The sequence below is a fragment of the Mytilus galloprovincialis genome, chromosome 13, assembly GCF_965363235.1.
Source record: "Mytilus galloprovincialis chromosome 13, xbMytGall1.hap1.1, whole genome shotgun sequence".
NCBI classification, from domain to species: Eukaryota; Metazoa; Mollusca; class Bivalvia; order Mytilida; family Mytilidae; genus Mytilus; species Mytilus galloprovincialis.
The window spans coordinates 37,648,197-37,667,319 of NC_134850.1; the positions used below are offsets into that span (position 1 = coordinate 37,648,197).

The 19,123-nt window shown below is 33.3% G+C and overlaps 1 protein-coding gene and 1 pseudogene across 1 annotated transcript; one reads left to right on the forward strand and one right to left on the reverse strand.

Moving 5' to 3' along the window:
- The first annotated feature begins 10,914 nt into the window (after positions 1 to 10,914).
- Positions 10,915 to 13,765, forward strand: LOC143057487 (uncharacterized; annotated as a pseudogene).
- LOC143057778 (uncharacterized) lies at positions 13,569 to 15,811 on the reverse strand. Its single transcript, XM_076231172.1, has 2 exons — positions 15,568 to 15,811; positions 13,569 to 15,098 (listed from the first exon to the last, which is right to left on the reverse strand). Exons 1-2 carry the CDS (start codon positions 15,728 to 15,730, stop codon positions 14,116 to 14,118), a joined length of 1,146 nt encoding a protein of 381 aa, XP_076087287.1. The 5' UTR covers positions 15,731 to 15,811; the 3' UTR covers positions 13,569 to 14,115.
- Positions 15,812 to 19,123: the final 3,312 nt, after the last annotated feature.

A 19,123-nucleotide genomic window follows, 5' to 3' on the forward strand; every position in this document is an offset into this window, starting at 1 on the left:
GAGACAAAGTAACAGGAGTAATAAAAGCTTCGATGAGCTATTACTCCTGTTTCGAGCCAAATGCAGCTGATATTTATCTAAATTGGTGGATCTCATTGTGTAGTTATTTAGTAAATCCAATATCACTCAGAAGAGGCAAGAATTTTCATCAGATCTAAATCTGTACAACACCCTTCACTCGTTTTACTGGATCTGTGAAGGAAAGGATACATGTTGTTTTACCTAGATGTTGTTTCCCCATTAATCAAGAATCTAAAATTGGAATAAAATGTCGAAAATTGAAAAAAATCGATTCCTTTGCAAACAAACAAAATAAAAAAATAACCACAGATATTCATGTTAAAATATTTTTTTTTCTTGTTATAAATTTTACTGTTTCAATGATATAATGACTTACCAGCACAAGGCTTACAACATTTCAAATTATCACAACAGGATCCATCTATATCTTCTCTTTCAATTGTCCCGTCACACTCTGTTTTACAGTTACAGTCTTTGTCATCTGTTAAAACAAATCTGACATACAATGCAGGTCTTATATATATAGCATGTATATAAAACAAACTACAAATACGTGCTTGACGTCAATTATCTGGTAGGTTTAATTATACCTGGTATACATGCATAGCAATAATTTGATAGACCTAGACTGTTTAGTGTCTTAAAATATCAGCTGTATTCCGATCTTAATCAAGTCCAATACACTTCACTCGTGGTACTTGGTAAATGAAAGCAAGGATACATGTTGTTCTCCCTAGAAGTTGTTTCCTATTAACCAAGAATCTAAAATCTAAAACTAATATTCCTTTACAAAAAGTAAAAATAACCGTAGATATTCAATATTAGTGTACATGTTGAAAACATTTTTGATGTTTTTATTTTGTTTTAAAGTTTACTATTTTCAATGATATAATGACTCACCGGTACAAGGCTTACAACATTTCGAATTATCACAACAAGATCCATTTATATCTTCTCTTTCAATTGTCCCGTCACATTCTGTTTTACAGTTACAGTTTTTGTCATCTGTTAAAACAAATCTGACATACAATACAGGTCTTCTTCAATACCGCTGCAAATGTTTGCACCTGTCCTGATGCACAGTAGTTGCCGTTTGTTTATGTAATTTATACGTGTTTTTCGTTTTTCGTTTCTTTTTTTTAATTTTATATAGATTAGACCGTTGGTTTTCCCGTTTGAATTGTTTTACACTGGTAATTTTGGGGCCCTTTATAGCTTGTTGTTCGGTGTGAGCCAAGACTCCGTGTTGAAGGCCGTACATTGACCTATTATGGTTTACTTTTAAAAAATTGTTATTTGGATGTAGAGTTGTCTCATTGGCACTCACACCACATCTTCCTATATCTACTTATATATATCATGTATATTTTACAAAACTGTTAAAGAGAAAAGTAGGATGGGAAAATAGAGTTCTTCACCCTCAATCTTTACCAGATCCTGATCTTTAATTCTTCAGTACCAGTAAGAGTTAATTTCGAATTACCGTGATAAAAAAGCCCAATTTTGAGTTTTTGCAAAAATAAAAGCCTAATACCGACGTTTTAAAAAAGGATTCTTCTGCTCCTCAATTAATACAAAGTGCACTCAGACATACACTTTGTTTTGGATACAACTGTGGTATATTTCGCCTGTATTTCAGAAGACAATTTTAGATTCAACTTTAGATCCGTATACATTTTACAACATTTAACCAATACACGATATTATATCTTAGATCCTACATACTAGTACACTGTGGCATTTCACAACATTTTAATCCATTACAGCAAGCAGTATCTGTAGCAATTTCGTTTTCTCCACACGAAGCTTGACATTTCCCATTACGAGATGTGCATTCAAGTGTATCTAAATATATTCAATTACAATTAACTTCAGAATAATGACTACTAGTTTGTCTCGCTTATCTGTTAAAGTCACAAGAAACGAGTGAGTGATGAAAAAAATGTTTATCCAATTCTTGAACCAATGCATGTACATATCATAAACTAAGTCCTCTGTGCACGATTTTCTCATTTTATTTCGCAAATATATCGTATAATCGTCAATTTTTGTTCTCTCTGTCTGTTATGATTTAACAAATATGGCTGCTCATTAAATGCCGTGTTTTGAAGCCGAAGTTTACCGATTGTCACCTTATAGTAAACAAATAACAAAAAGCATGGGTATTGAGCACGTGTTTAACATGTTTAATCAGATATTTGTTTATTCTAATGACAGATCCATGCGTATTGCGATCACCGGATTTTTACGAGGAGGGTTACGCTTAGGTCACTATGCATACGGAAAAATGTCGGCGATTTGCTTCCTGGAAGAGAGCAATTAAAAATAAGTAAACTTCTTCTAAATGTGGACAAATTAAAGAATTTTTCTCAGAAAAAAGTATATGTACATAACTGTATAATGAAAACTATCTATTTAGTTATAAAAAAACATATGCATAATTTTTTTTTAATTTGAGGTTTCTTTAATACTCCAGTCCCACTAGGCCACGATCGCACTACGATCTGTGAAAAAATGGAAATTTTAATGATCGTAGTGCGATCGTGTAGATCGCAGTAAGGTCGTATCAAGATCGTGAAGAGCGTGGCCAACTTGAACATGTTCAAAACAATAGTGGTGCGGTCGTGGCGAAATCAGGTCGTAGTAGAAGCGTAGTGAGAGCGCACTAAGATCGTAGTAAGATCGCAAAGGTCGCTGTAAAATCGTAGCGAGAGCGTAGCGTAAGCGTGATTCTATTCGGAGATACTGCGCTACGATCGCACAGCGACGTTATCCCGACCTCACTACGACCATCACGTTCTCACTGCGACCCAACTACGCTTCCACTACGACTATACCACGTTGTTCACGACCATTGTACGATTCTAGCACGCCCTTGCCGTCTCCATCACGCTCTTCTTACGACCTGACTACGTTCACACTACGACCATCATTCTCATTGTCATTTTCACATTAAATATATAAAAAAGCTCCCTAGATTTTGTTTGTTTGAATGTAATTATCCATTTGCTCTAACGGCTCAACCATGCTTCTCGTTTTTATATAGATTAGACCGTTGGTTTTCCCGTTGAAATGGTTTAACACTAGTAATATGTTGGGTCCTTTATAACGTGATGATTGATGTGAGCTAAGGCTCCGTGTTGAAGGCCGTACCTTGGCCTATAATGGTTTACTTTTATAAATTGTTTCTTGGATGGAGAGTTGTCTCATTGGCACTCATACCACATCTTCCTATATATATATATATTGATACATCTATGTCATCTCTGCTATCGTTCACAAAATATCGCCATTGAGCTTTATGGACAGCAATAGGTTGTAATTTAGGCTGTATTGGTCGGTCCGACATCTCTGTTAGATTAGGACTCGTTTCTTTGCTCCCTCTTCCTCTACATCAACTCCTACCACCATGCCCACGTGTTCTGGTAGATTTTAGTGGCATGACTGTATTGTTTCCGAGAAATCTACGATTTAATCAGAAATAGAAGGAATTGAACTGTATTGATATGGAACACGATGTTGATGTTTTTGCTGAGAACGTATTAAGATCGCGCTATGTACGTAGTATAAACGTGGTAAGAACGTGTTATAATCGCAGTAAGATCGTGTTGCAATCGGATAACTCGTGGTATGGTCGTAGTGAGAACGTGAAGAGCGTAGAAAGATCTTGATAAGCGTAGTGAGGTCGCAGAATAAGCGCGGTGAGAACGTGATATAATCGTAGCGGGATCTTTGTAGAAGCGTAGAGAGGACGTAGTAGCATCGTGAAAGCAACGAAAATTTACATTTTCATGCCGCTCATACCGCGACCTCACCACGATGTAAATTTATTTTAGATCGCGGTGAGCGTGGTGCGATCGTGGTCTAGTGGGAGTGGGGCTTAAACTAAGTTTCATGTTACGAAATAAATATAGATTGACAGTCTTGACCTTTTTAACATGTTTAATGCGACTACACTTTGTTTTTAAATTTTGATAGATCAACAAATTGATATAACAATTATGTAATCAATAACAGATAATTTTTATAAACTCTTTTAATATGTCGCATTTACTAATGTATTCAGAAACTCAAAAAGTGTGTAAGAAACAAATATAAGTTTAACATGACATAGAACACTGACCAGTACAAGGCAGACAACACACTTTACTATGACAACAAACCCCGTTGGCATCCTTCCGTTCATTGTCAATATCACAATGGGTTTTACAGGTGCAGCCTAAAAATAGATATTTTAAAATTTGTAATGTAAACACAATCTTTGTTATGTTTATTGAATATCCCTATTTTCAAAACGGTTTGGCAATCATTTGTCCAATTACGAATCATTTATCAGATAGTGTGTTCTGTTTCATTGAAACGGTATATATTCCAGAAGGATAGCTCTAGAAAAATTCAAAGACACGTGCTTTCACCCTAATTACCTTGTTAATGTTCTATTTAAAATCCTATCATGAGAATTAATTTGGTATCCATTTGAATTATGTCATTGTTTCCACGTTTCCCAAATGAATAGAAAGGAACAAACCTTGTTTTGTTTTTAGAAAATATCATTTGAAAGTCTACATGTTCTATTTCAAAAATCTATCAAAAGCTAATGTACATGATCTTTCAGTGATGCACATGTCTTGAATTTTAGTTGTTGTACTTTAATGTTTGTACATGTTTATTTATTCATTGAATTTGTGAAAAAAAATGTTTTTTGTAAATTCCATAGCAGAATCAGTAATTTTGTAAAATCCCTAGCAGATTCAGTGATTTTGTAAAATTCCTAGCAGATTCAATGATTTTGTAATATCCCTTGTTTTGACTAGGGATTTTACAAAATCCCTGAAAAAATTAAGATGTTTTTTACAGATCTCCTGATTAAATTCAGTTGATGTTAAAAGGTGTGCTTGACAATAAATTGTTAAATAACATTATTCATGGTTTTAAACTTTTTCAAGTTTGTATGCGTTATAAATAGTAACCTTATAATAAATTATGTTTATGTCTTAGACTATTTCACAGCTAATTACTTCTTTATCGGCATGACAAAATACATATAGGTACATTTAGTTAAAGATCCACTATAGCTACAAGATATAAAAAAATAATCTAAAAAACGATTCTAGTTTTGTTCAATCATTCATGAAAGTCAAATAGTGAAATGATAATTCGCTTTTAGCAGCCAGTATGGTTCAATTTTGTCAAACATGCTAAGAAACATTAGTGATGAATTATTTACTTGCATGTGAATATTTCGACTTCAGTGAATCTGTATTCATGTGAACTTCAATGTAACCCCTTAGGTAGACATGGATAATGCATGCATTGTGCGTGATTAGTTATTTGATGGAAAAGAAAAATCAACATTGAAAGTTAGACAAAGGTAAATCATTTGATTGACCTAATCGATCAACAAAAAACACACTTGAATACAGGTCAAAACGATGATTAACATATATCTTTAATATATAATAGGAATTTGAACCACCCTTAAAAAATTCAGTTGCGCGAGTTTGCTATCTATTCATTTATATATTTTTATGTTTTTATCGCTTATATGACTATCGGAGGTCTTCGGAGTTCAACTCGATAGTTAATTGTATAGCGTCTAGACTAAAATACACACGAATCGATGCTACATATTGCCGAGCCCATAACCTGTAAATTGTTTATTTTAAACTTCTTATAATTTGGATAAATGTTTTACATTGTTATAAATAAAACATGACAATTTGAGTCAAATCGATGAACATGAATTTGACAGCTAGGGCAACTTTAAGTACAATTAATTTATAAATATCTAATAACAGAACATGTTTTTAATGTTTGCGCATATATCATGTATATGAATTATAATACTGCACCTGTATCCTTTGCCCCATCCACACTATCATTTTCTATGTTCAGTGGACCGTGAAAATGGGGGGGGGGATCTCTAATTTGGCAGTACAATTAGAAAGATCATATCATAAAGAACATGTATGCTAAGTTTCAAGTTGATTGGACTTCAACTTCATCAAAAACTTCCTCGACCAAAAACTTAACCTGAAGCAGAACAGACGGGCATAAAAAAGATGACTTTAGTTCCATAATATTTCGCTTCTTACAGGGGTAAATTCGGTAAAAAAATCTCCCATTGACTTTAATGCTAATCTATGTGTGGAAATAAATTTATACCTGATTTACCTTTAGAAATTAAAAACTTTCATATATCATTCATGAAAGTACAAATGTAGTCATATCTTTGTAACAATAAAAACATAGGGTCATGCGGCATTTTTGGGCATTCACATGGCCTTGTTTACAAACAATGTAGATTCGCACTGTATTCCTATACTGACCCCCATTACTTTTCAACCCTGTAGGGAAAAAAATTAGTACATTCAGCATTTTTTTTTTTTTTTTTTTCAACTCTAGTTTTGATCCATCTACCAAAAAATATTTATTACAAACATTATCTACCAATCAGAAGAGCACATGACTTCACTTTTAGACAGAAAGCTCTCCCCCTAATGGGCGGTCCCTGATGACGTATATTTATTTACTGAATTTACCCCTACAAGCATGTCCTTAATTAATTTTCAAGAAAGTGTAAAACCAGAAACAATGAAAAAAAGACACTTTTATTTGTTACGTCACTTTTCTCTTTGTGCTGAATTCTTAATCGTTGAATTGAAAGCGTTTGAGTACCGTGTTGCTTGGAATAGATCAATAGAACTTAAATATGACACAGTGTAGTTAACTTAAATGTCTTGCACTACAATTTAAAATTAATAGTGAGAAATCCTCAGAACTAAATTTTAGGAAGAAAAAGACTTCAATCATTCCACTGTGATTAACTATACTCTGCATTCAATGTTTTATTTAATGTGATGTCTCAAGTATTGTTTATTTTGATTACAAATATGAATATTTTGAGATATGGGGCATAACATTGAATAAGTGAAAAAGAAATAGGGGGAGTTGGCCCCTTTAACCATTAATGGTGCTACATTAACCAATGCCAATTACAACTAATATATATAAAAAAACCAGTTTGTTCTGATGACAGTGGTTTAGCAGCATAACATTAAAACGAACTGTAATTGGCTCAACTCAAAATATTGCTTAAATGCACAAAAACAACTGATATAAAGCCATAGACGTAAAGCAATGAAACAAGAACATAATTAAGATTCAAATGAACATTTAAAAAAAAAAAAAGATGTGGTATGAGTGCCAATGATACAACTCTCCATCCAAGTCACAATTTGTAAAAGAATACCATTATAGGTCAAAGTATGGTCATAAATGTGGAGCCTTTGTTCACACTGAACAACAACCTGTAAAGGGCCCCAAAATAATTAGTGTTAAGCAATTCAAACAGGAAAACCAACGGTCTAATCTATAGAAAAACGTGAAACGAGAACCGCTCCTGAACCAAAACAACAAACAACAACGACTGGACATCAGGTTCCTCTAATGCAACGGGTATACACGTTTTAACAGATACGAACCTTCACATTAACCTGTAACTATGGTGTTACTTCACAACATATAAAAACACACTATAAAATATCAATTTAAATGGCTCAACTCAACCAAAAGACATATTATTATCAAAAACAAGAAAAAATACACAGAACGAAAAAATTTGAACATGACACAATGAAAATACAAGATCGATAAACATGATAAAATAAGTTTCTTCATTGTTATTTTTTTCTCCTTTTCTCTTTTCTCTTTTATATTATGATTATTTATATGTCAAACACCTTGGTGTTCATGATCATCAAGAAGACAATACTGATTGTAGTGTGTCTTTTGATGTATTTTTTTCTAATTCAGAATGTTATAAATTTTTTGTACGCTAATCTGTCTAATGATTATGAATGTATATGGAAAATATATGCAAACTACTTATTTGAGTATAATTAAAATGGAAAGGAGTTAGAATTGCCAGAATTTTGGAAATAAAAGGTCTCTATAGGGGTTCAATATAACGCAGGGGGGTCAAAATACCATGGCTAAGTAAAATTTTCAAAATATCTTTCCAGCAAGTTTAATACATACAAACTACTTTTTGGTGTATTCTAACTACATAAAAGAGTGAGAATTACCAGAATTTTGTAAAATTACAGTTTTAGAGCAGGGGGTTCAATATATCATGGTAGGGGGTCAAGATACCATGGCAAAGTAAAATTTTCAATATATCTTTTCCGGCAAGTTTAATACATACAAACTACCTAATGGTGAATTCTAACTACATAAAAGAGTATGAATTGCCAGAATTTTTGAAATTTAAGGTCTAGAGCAAGGGGTTCAATATACCATGGTAGGGGGTCAAAATACCATGGCAAAGTAAAATTTTCAATATATCTTTTCCACCAAGTTAAATACATACAAACTACTTATTGGTGTATTCTAACTACATAAAAGAGTAAGAATTGCCAGCATTAAAAAAATTTAGGAACTTTTCAATTTTATTCCCCGCCATTAAAAAAATCGAAAAAAATCGTTAAGTTTCATTTCATGGTCTGATATGCTAGGTGAAGGTTTGGATGTTTTGACAAGTGATGGCTTTGTGGTAAGTACTATTTCAAGGAGGCTGTCTTCTCTTGTTGGTTGTTCATATATTTGAGCGAGTTGGAAGGATGCAGTTATTTCGGGTATCTATGATGAGTTTATTTACACCACTGGTCGAATAGATAACCTTAGCTGTATTTGGCAAAACTTTTAGGAATTTGCGACCTCAATACTCTTCAACTTTATACTTTATTTTACCTTTTAAACTTTTTTGGATTTGAGCGTCACTGATAAACGAAACGCGCGTCTGGCGTAAATAATCCATTTACATCGCTCCCTCCAATAAAAAAAACCATGGAAAGATCCTTGGAGAACAAATTGCAAAATTGTTTTCTTTAAAAATGAATGAAAATGTCTAGTAGATAGACTAATTTATGCACTGAACTCTTATATAGTGGAATGGTTGAACAAAAAAATAATGAAAACAAAATGAATGTTTTGAAATGAAACAATAACAAAGAAAACAAAAAAAGTTTGCTACAACGAATATTTTATGAATAAAAATTAAAACCATAGTATAGTTGTTTCTAGTATGATAATTCTTTAGTAAAATAACGATTTGTCTATTAAGCAGTTTTTCATCAATTTTTTTTAATAGGATAGACAAATATCAAATAGAAAAATTACAAAAAAACTGAACTACGAGAAGTCATTGCTACATCATTTTGCTTTAAAATATCAGCTGGGTTATAATTTTAAAAAGTTAATGGAGGACTATTGCTTGTCATTTTTTTTTATTTTCATGTGTATTTTGCTAATCAATTTATGCAATTTGTAAATCTCTAATCTACTGACTGAGGGTCAATTTAAATATATCACACTACGCATATCAATAAATTTTTGACAGAAACCACACACAGAAAGATCTTTCTCAATATTTGAAAAACGTTATGAATTCACCATATTTTTTCAAATTCCACAATTTGAAAAAAGTAAAATCACAAAAATACTGAACTCAGAGGAAAATCCAATCGGAAAGTACATAATCACATGGCAAAATCAAATGACAAAACACATCAAAAACGAATGGACAAGAACTGTCATATTCCTGACTTGGTACAGGCATTTTCAAATGTAGAACATGTTGGATTAAACCTGGTTTTATTGCGCTAAACCTCTCCCTTTGATGACAGTCTTATCAAATTCCGTTATTTTTACAATGATGCGTGAACTAAACAGGCATAATAAATAAAATAGTCAAAACATGGGTTTTATCCTTATATTTCAATTTTGATTGACATCCTGTAACAAACAGAGTTTTCTTTAAACATTCAGATTTCTTTTCAATTATTTGTGACGAACAAACAGACGGATGGACAAAATGAAAACTATAATGCTCTCGAACCATCGATGCAGACCCAGCCTTAGAATAAAGTTTAACTTAACCATGTTAACTTACCTTCGACAATTTGACAACTCAACAAAAAAGCAAACACAACCAATAACACAGCATTGAGTTTCACCATGGAGTTTGTATGTGAATACGTATACATTTAAAGTAAAACTGAACACTTAACTGCCAGCATACGCAACGAATTATAATATACATGTAGCAGATGTTGTAACCACGAAGGAATTATAATATACATGTAGCAGATGTTGTAACCACGAAGGCAGACTAACAGGAAGTAAATTAACATTTGAAATACAACCTACAGTGTACTTTTCTCCCGTGAAGAGTACTATCGACTTTAAGCGATTAAATGTAGATGTTGCCTTCTTGTTTATCTTAAAAGATAGAAGTTTTTTTCTTCTTTTTAAATCGAAAATAACAAACGCAAAATAAAATCAAGTTTGATGTACAACTGAACTATCTTGACAAAACTATAATTTGAAAGGTAGATTCAAAAACATTTGCTTGAAGAAAAAAAACAGAAACTAAAAATGTTAAATTCAAAAAAAGAAATTAGTTCATTGATTTAATGTTTTTTTTGTTTAAATTTGAACAATAGTTTCCTACTTTAAAAGGTTCCTAAAATAACGTTTAACAAATACGTCACCAGTAAGGTAAACTTTATATTGGATACTGCACAGCAACATCGGTTCTGAAAATATTTGAAAGGAACGTTATTAAGAACTTTTCAATTTTATTCCCCGCCATTAAAAAAATCGAAAAAAAATCGTTAAGTATCATTTCATGGTCTGAAGGTTTGGATGGATTTGAGCGAGTTGGAAGGATGCAGTTATTTCTTGTATCTATGTTGAGTTTATTCACACCACTGGTCGAAAAAATATCCTTAGCTGTATTTGGCAAAACTTTAAGGAATCGACGACCTCAATACTACAACTTAATATCGTTTGATTATGTAATTATACGTGTTTCTCGTTTCTCGTTTTCCTATAAGGAATTTTCGACAAAACAGGAAGTGACGCATTTTTTGTCATGCGCACGAAATTGGTTGGCAAGAACCATTCATAAAAATCGTAATGGCAGACAATAGTAATTCTATCTCACCTGAGCAGTTATACTCGTCTTATGTAAACTCCTTAACACCAGACGCTAAACAGAGATACCAGACTAAGCTTTTATACGCTTACGGCACAAAATCATTACCAGATCCTTATGTTTTGACCGATAAATGGAGCACAAACCCATGCACCTGGCCTAATTTGACCTTCGATGATATTTATGGGTATTTGATTGACACACCTTCCATCTACACAAAAGACTCAATGAAGGCCTACAAGTCATTAGAGGCATACAAGTAACTATTGTTTCCTCATTAATATTTTTAATTATCATTTTAAAAGACTTTTACCGACAGTATTTACATGTAAATTTGTAATTACCCTTCAAAGTTCATGGTTCACAGGTAGCCATTTGCATAGTTCAAATGAGATTGTTTACCCCACGTGATATCCATATATGGTGATTTACAATATTGCTTACCTGTACAGGTAAATCTTTGAATGAAATACAAGTTAATCAATTTAATAATGAGGTATGAGAATATTTCTTATATAAGACCAAGCTAAAATGTGATTAAGATAAAAAATATGAAATTTACTCCAAACATTATAATTTATCATAGGTTTAATTATTTCATTCATTTACAATACACATATTACAAGTACATTTATATATCAAGTCAAAAAATGTACATTAACCTTTTATTGAAAAAAACAAATCACATTTAAAATGATTTAAAATAATTTATGTTGTTCTTACTTTGAGGAGGCAGTCCTACCAAAATTATAATAATTTTGCAACAATATTTTATTTTTTGTTGATGTAAAATTATTTATATCCTTTAATTTTTTTCCAGTTTTGTTGTTAGTGGACATGTACAGGTTGTGCTTACACATCAAGTATCTGATGACTCACCTTTTATTGCCATTAAAGCCAAAGTGACGCCATCTCAACGTGCCAGGGAAAAGCCACATCAACCCTGGGTCTACTTAGATAAAGCCAGTGCGTCAGTGTATTGTGCACACTGTACATGCATGGCAGGGTAAGTTAGATTAATAGTATTTTTTTTTTTTATTAAATATAATATATATATATGTTTGTGCACAAGCATGCTTAATTAATCTAGAATTACTAATAGAAAGTAAACATAAAAAGATTTCATGCTGTAAGGCATATAGCATTATTATTCTTTGAATAAAGGAATTAAAAGCAAATAAGAAATGTATAATACTTTTTTTTACTAGAAATCATAATTATATATTTAAAAGCATTCCGCCATTATGAATCAAAATAAGTTGTATACAAAAAATAAGGTGTGATGGGCCTCCATCCCAGACCATATTTTCCTAACAATTATAAACAGTGTGTGAGTCAGTTACAATGTATGATGTGAATAATGAAAAATATTTCTCTTTTCTAAGCTATTTGATCTTAAATACTTATCATTTATTTTAATCTTTCAGGTGATACCTGCTACAGTGACAGAGATTTGTGACAAAATCAAAGGCAAAAGAACCAAAGAAGTTGTCTCCATTCAAGCAGATGGCTCATCTTTTCTTCCTCAACCTGAAGTCCTTGATGAACTATATGCTCTGGTACCAAATGCTGCATTTTTTACATCAGTGACAGCACCCTCACAGATTGTAGAGAGTCAACCAGTAGCAACTTACACAGAAAAGTATCCTAAGCTAATGCAATCACTACAAGATCCAGACATTTCAGACATCAACATTGACAGTCATTGCAAAGACATTTTCTCCGGCTACTTGTGTTCAGACTACCAAGCTACAAATTTAGAAGCCGCAACAATTGCAAGGAACCAAGCCATTAGCCCACTATGGTTTCAACACCGTATGGGGCGTGTTACAGCATCTAAGGCCCATGACGTTTGGACACGCAGAGACACCACATCACCTGACGTTTTAGTAAAGCGCATTGTTGGGTATTCATCATATGACCTGTCCAAAAAAAGCTGCTGTCAAGTGGGGAGTCGACCATGAAGAAGAATGCAGACAAGCCTATATCACCAACCAAAGCACACAACACATTGATTTTGAATGTAATTTGTCAGGTTTTACTATTAACAATCAACACCCATTCTTGGGAGCCAGTCCCGATGGCATTACCAACTGTCAGTGTTGTGGTAAAGGACTAATTGAGATTAAGTGCCCATATAAGCATAAAGACATTACTGTTATGGAAGCTGCATCATCTGATAAAGACTTTTGTTTGGACAAGTCTCTTCACCTCAAGACCAACCACAGATACTACACACAGGTTCAATTCCAGATGTTCATCCTCCAACTGACATTTTGTGACTTTGTTGTCTACACTAAGTGTAAGCCTTCACCCAGTATAGTAAGAGTGCCCATTGATGTGAACTTTTGTCATGCCTTAATAAGCAAATGTGAACTCTTTGTGAAGACGTATGCAATAAGGGAGTTAGTCACCAGACAGCTGGAAAACCAACAACAAGCCTCAACACAACCACCAGAAGAAAACAACAACGAAAAAGAGACATGGTGTTTATGTGCCGAACCAGAATACGACAGAATGATCAAGTGCGACAAATCTGAGTGTCCGTATCAGTGGTTTCACTATAAATGTGTAAATATCCGACGAAAGCCAAAGGGAAAGTGGTATTGTTTGAGCTGCAGTGAATAGACTTGTACTGAACATTGTGTTATTTTGACTTTGTTATGTAAAGATTAATGCTAATGGTTGTAACCAATGTATTTTGTGGGGTTTTTTCTGTACACATATTGTCTCATTACTGCTTGCAAGATTTATTGTGATAAAACTTAACAAGAAAGATAAAGACCAATAATAAATAAACATCATTTATTTTATCATAATACATGTACATTTTTAATAAAGTTCACATTGCACAGTTCTAGTGTAATGGCAACATGGTATACATGTATCATTTCTTGAGAAGGGTAAACTTTTTTCAATGTACATATATCAAAACTATTGTTTTATTTAACCAATTCTTTTTTATTTCATACTAAATTTGTACTTTCGGTTATTCCATATCAATATTGAAATAGTAACTGCTTTGAAATGTTTACATAAAGTATATAATATGTATTTTTCTTTTTCATTTATATATCAAAAGTACAATCAGTAAATCAAGACACAAGTTTAGGATGTAAATTACACACTGCTGAACATAATGTAACAGTACTGTCTGAATGAGGCACCAAATAAATGCTCATATTACTACTTAAAATGTTGAAGTTTTTTAACTGTTCAATTGCCCTCTCCACATGAATGCGCACATGGGCAATTTCTCTTGTCTGTTCTACTTCTTTTGCACTAAGTTGGGATTTACCTTTAGTGAAAGCAGGAATTACTAATGATGCATGGCGACTAGCTAACTCCTCTGCAATTAAAAAACCTCGGTCGGCTAGAACTTGGTCCCCATGCTCTAATTTATCCAAAAAACCACTTCGCTGAGTTATAACTTTGTCTGATGTTCTACCTCCAAAGGCTTTTGACACAAATGATATTGCACCGGTAGGTTTTATGGACACTAAAAACTTGATGGTGTTGTGATGTTTATAATTCGACCAGGTTTGTGCCCTTGCTGTTAAATTTGCTGGTCTTTGGATGAATACTTCGAAACAGTCTATGATGCTAATGCACCTTGGATATGAACGTTTAAATACTATGGGCATGTTCTTAATGAGATTGTCTTTATCAGGCCACTGCACTAGAAATGACAGTTTTTCAGCAAGTTTTGGAATACCTTTGTTAAATATATCGGATACAGTAGTGACTGACACCTTGAACCGATAAGCTATATCTTGGTGTTGAATGTTCAGTCTCAGCTTCATTAAAATACACAATAAAATATTTGACGAAGACATCAATTTGCTGGATGGTAATATTGTTAGGCAAAATGAAACTAACCACATGAAAATGGCTTTATTTGGCACACCTGTGTAAAATAGTGTTTTACGGTCACTGGATATTGCTTGGTCACCAAACCTGGAGTCAGTAACTTCTTTTCTTAGCGTAATATTTGATGCTTGTAACCTGCCAAGCTTTTCATGAAGCTCATTTTCAATACGAAAGGCTGCTATTTTCTTGATGCATGGACCATGTAAATCTGAAAATTAAAAAAATCAAATAAATGACAATGAAAAAAAGACAGTATGAAAATTTCACTTACAAGAACATAAAAATTCTAAATGTACATCACAATTTCAATACATCACACTCAATATCTAATATAACAAAACATTTCACCATCTTTATTATAAATAAATTATGCAAATAAGACAAAGCAAGATTTTAATCATTTCAATACCCAAATCACTGTGATGATTAAGTATAGTCTAATGAGTCTCATAAAATACAAATTGATGTAATAATTTAATTGGAATACTTTGACTTGGTAAAGGTCTTCTTATTAACACAGTTCAACAAATTTATAATTGCATTAATCAAAATAAGTGAGATTTACTATGTACACAACAAGCTCATAAAAGGAATGTTCTCGCACATTGATTAATTGGTAATTATCAATTATAAAAATTATTTAGTAAAAAATGCAATACAAATCATAAATAAATTACCATCTGTTTTCTCTATACATGTAGGTGGTGGAAGGTTTTCTGATATGTCCAGAAGTACTGATGCTGCCTCTTGTTGATCTTTATCAGCCTCTCTCTTTTGAAATCTCTCAAAGCGGGCTGCACGTAACTGTCCATTTGTTGTTGTGCCCTCATATCCCCCCATGTGGATGGATGGGACATAGTCAGGATTTGTCTTATCATTGCTCTTCTGACCTGAAATGGAATATAATACATGTAATCACAAGTTATAACCCTAAGCAGGCATATGCGTTACAAACAAAATGAAAATACTCATTAAATTAAACTTTATAAAATGAAAAAAGTACACATATGCATGTAGTGTAAAAAAGAGACATTTAAAATCAACCTAAGGAAGTGTTTTGAGACTATGTTAAGTAAATAGTATGTATTCTTGGCTGTGTCACTTGTTACTCACAAAAGCTAGCCATGAAAAATTCAGAGACAGATGAAAATGCATGTTAAATTGGTTTTCTTTATCATCAGTTCTTTATCAAAGCCCCTTTCTACCCCCCTCCCCCCACCCACCTTTTCATCAAAATAACCGGCTTCAACGGCATTTATGTACCCAAAAGGAAAATCTTTCAGGACATATTGAAAATTAAATATTCTCTACGGCAATGATAAAAAGAAAAAGTAGCTTACCAGTTATGAAATGTCGATAGCAAACCCTATCATGGTCTGCAGGCACACAGGGCTTCCCTTCAGGGCCTTCTCGCTTAATAGCTGAAATCCAAAGTTGTCTGTGTGTGTCAGGCTTTTTTGGTACTCGGTAAAAGCTTTTAGGGTCACCATTATTAAATATTGTTGTACATTTGATTACACAACAAGACACAACCATCGTAATTAACCGTTAATCTCATTATGATCGGCCTTACAATGTAAACAACTTTCTTGCCAACCAGTCGGAAGTCACGTGATTTCGTGACGTCACGGCGAAAATTCCTATAGATTAGACCGTTGGTTTTACACTAGTAATTTTGGGGCCCTTTATAGCTTGTTGTTCGGTGTGAGCTAAGTCTCCGTGTTAAAGGCCGTACATTGACCTATAATGGTTTACTTTTATCAATTGTTATTTGGATGGAGAGTTGTCTCATTGGCACTCACACCACATCTTCCTATATATAATTAATACTTTATTTGGCCTTTTAAACTTTTTTCTGATTTGAGCGTCACTGATAAACGAAACGGGCGTCTGGCGTAAATACAAAATTTTATCCTGGTATGTATGATGTGTTTATTTACAACCACTGTGTCGATGCCACTGCTGGTGGAGTTTTAAATCCCCGAGGGTATCACCAGCTCAGTAGTCAGCACTTCTGTGCTGACACGAGTTATCATTGATATGGTCATATTTATAAATTAACTTTAAATTTTTGAAATACTAAGGCTTTTTTACCTCAGGAATAGATAACCTTAGCTGTATTTGGCAAAACTTTTAGGAAGTGTGGTTCTCAATGCTCTTCAACTTCGAACTTTATTTAGACTTTTTAACTTCTTAATCTCCTTGTCACTTGAGTTATTTGGTGGTGACATTTATTCTCAGTTTATATCACAGCAGTTTAAAGTCATATGAAACGAGCGAGTGGTGAAAAATAATGTTTATCCAATTCTTGAAACAATACATGTATATATCATAAACTTAGTCCTCTGTGCACGATTTTATCATTTTTACGCAAATATATCGTATAATCGTCAATTTTTTTTCTGTCTATCTGTTATGATTTAACAAATATGGCTGCTCATTAAATGCCGTGTTTTGAAGCCGAAGTTTACCGATTGTCACCTTATAGTAAACAAATAACAAAAAGCATGGGTATTGAGCACGTGTTTAACATGTACAATCAGATAATTGTTGATTTTAATGACAGATGCATGCGTATTGCGATCATCGGATTTTTACGAGGAGGGTCACGCTCAGGTCACTATGCATACGGAAAAATATGTCGGCGAATTGCTTCCTGGAAGCAAGCAATTAAAAATAAACAAACTTCTTCTAAATGTGGACAATTAAAGAATTTTCCTCAGAAAAAAGTATATGTACATAAGTTGTATAATGAAAACTATCCATTTAGTTATAAAAAAACATTTTTTTTTAATTTGAGGTTTCATATGACTTTAAATTTCCAGTTAGCACGATGTTGGTGTTTGTATTTGCTATCATTTGTAAGAATTTTTCTAGTTCGTCAAGGCATTTCATGTTTCTATGTGGCATGTAAAATGACTCGATAAGCAGCTCTTTTTTGTCTTTAAGGTGTATGTTTATCCATTCTATCTCACAATTGGTGACTAGACTAGAATGTTCAACTGATATGATGGACTAAGATAAAGACTCCCCCTCCAAGTGTTCCCCTGTCGTTTCTGTAGACGTTGTAGCAATATGGGAATACTTCACTGGATTTGATAGCTTCTTTATTGCTGTTTTTTTCCTTTGATCCAGGCCTTTGTTCCACAGTTGATAACACGTTTGGTGTAAATAATGGCTGCTTTAGATTCCGAGCGAGGTCTTGTCTTTTATACTTCGGCAATTGACAGTTGGTATTCTCAAGTTCCTTTTTCTGTTCAAGTTAAATACATTATTGCTGTGTGTTCTACTTTTGTTACTGTAATTTTTGGAATTATTTGTAAATTGTTAAGGATTGTGATTTCAGTCGTGGGCTGCTGGTCTTTAAAGGGTCGAATTTTCTGACAAATGTTCGAATGAGATATCATGTGTGCATGTGGTTCATAGTAATTTGATGTGTTCAGTTCGGAGCTGCTAAAGATAAAAGATGACACATTTATACAGACGGACGCCTCACTTTGACAAGGGTTTTACTGGCGGTCGGAATAAAACCTGTAGTGACCATATTTCTATTTCCCAGTGACCCTTGTGGGATGATCTATGGAGAAGTTCACAAAGTTCAATACATCATATATGGTGCCGTATGTCACATTCATCGCAGTTCAATGTTACTGGGTGGTCGCATAATCCACATAGGTATATGCTCCGTTATTTCCCCCTAGGCCAGAGTTTACTTCTATATCGCATCCTAGTATAAGCAATACAAGTGAGAGATGTTGTTTCACAGTTAATGTTGTTGTAAATGTGATTGGTTTTCTGCCTGTTGTTGACATGTTTTTATTTAGTTCACAGGTGAGTAGTTGTTGATGTCCCCATGTTTTACAGGTTGTTAAGTTTGTTCCAATGTTGTACAGCAAGCTTGTTAGTAATACGATGTTGATTACATTCATGGTGGTATTGTACTTATATCAACAGTTGTTATTTCCAGGTGAAGAGGTTTAGTATTCACCATTTTGATTGATGTATGTGATGGTATTCTGATACTGCTTGGTATGTTCAAGATGCTTTGTGTATTCAGTCCTGGTTTAGCGCAGACTAGCCTGTGCTGACCAGGCGTGAAAAACACGTGTTACCACCAGTCTTATGTAAAAATAATAATCTATCATGGTTTAGATTCGCTTCAAGTCATATTATCTGAGAATCGGAGAGCAATGATAAAAAGTGTATAAAAGTCTAAGAAAAAAAGAATTAAAA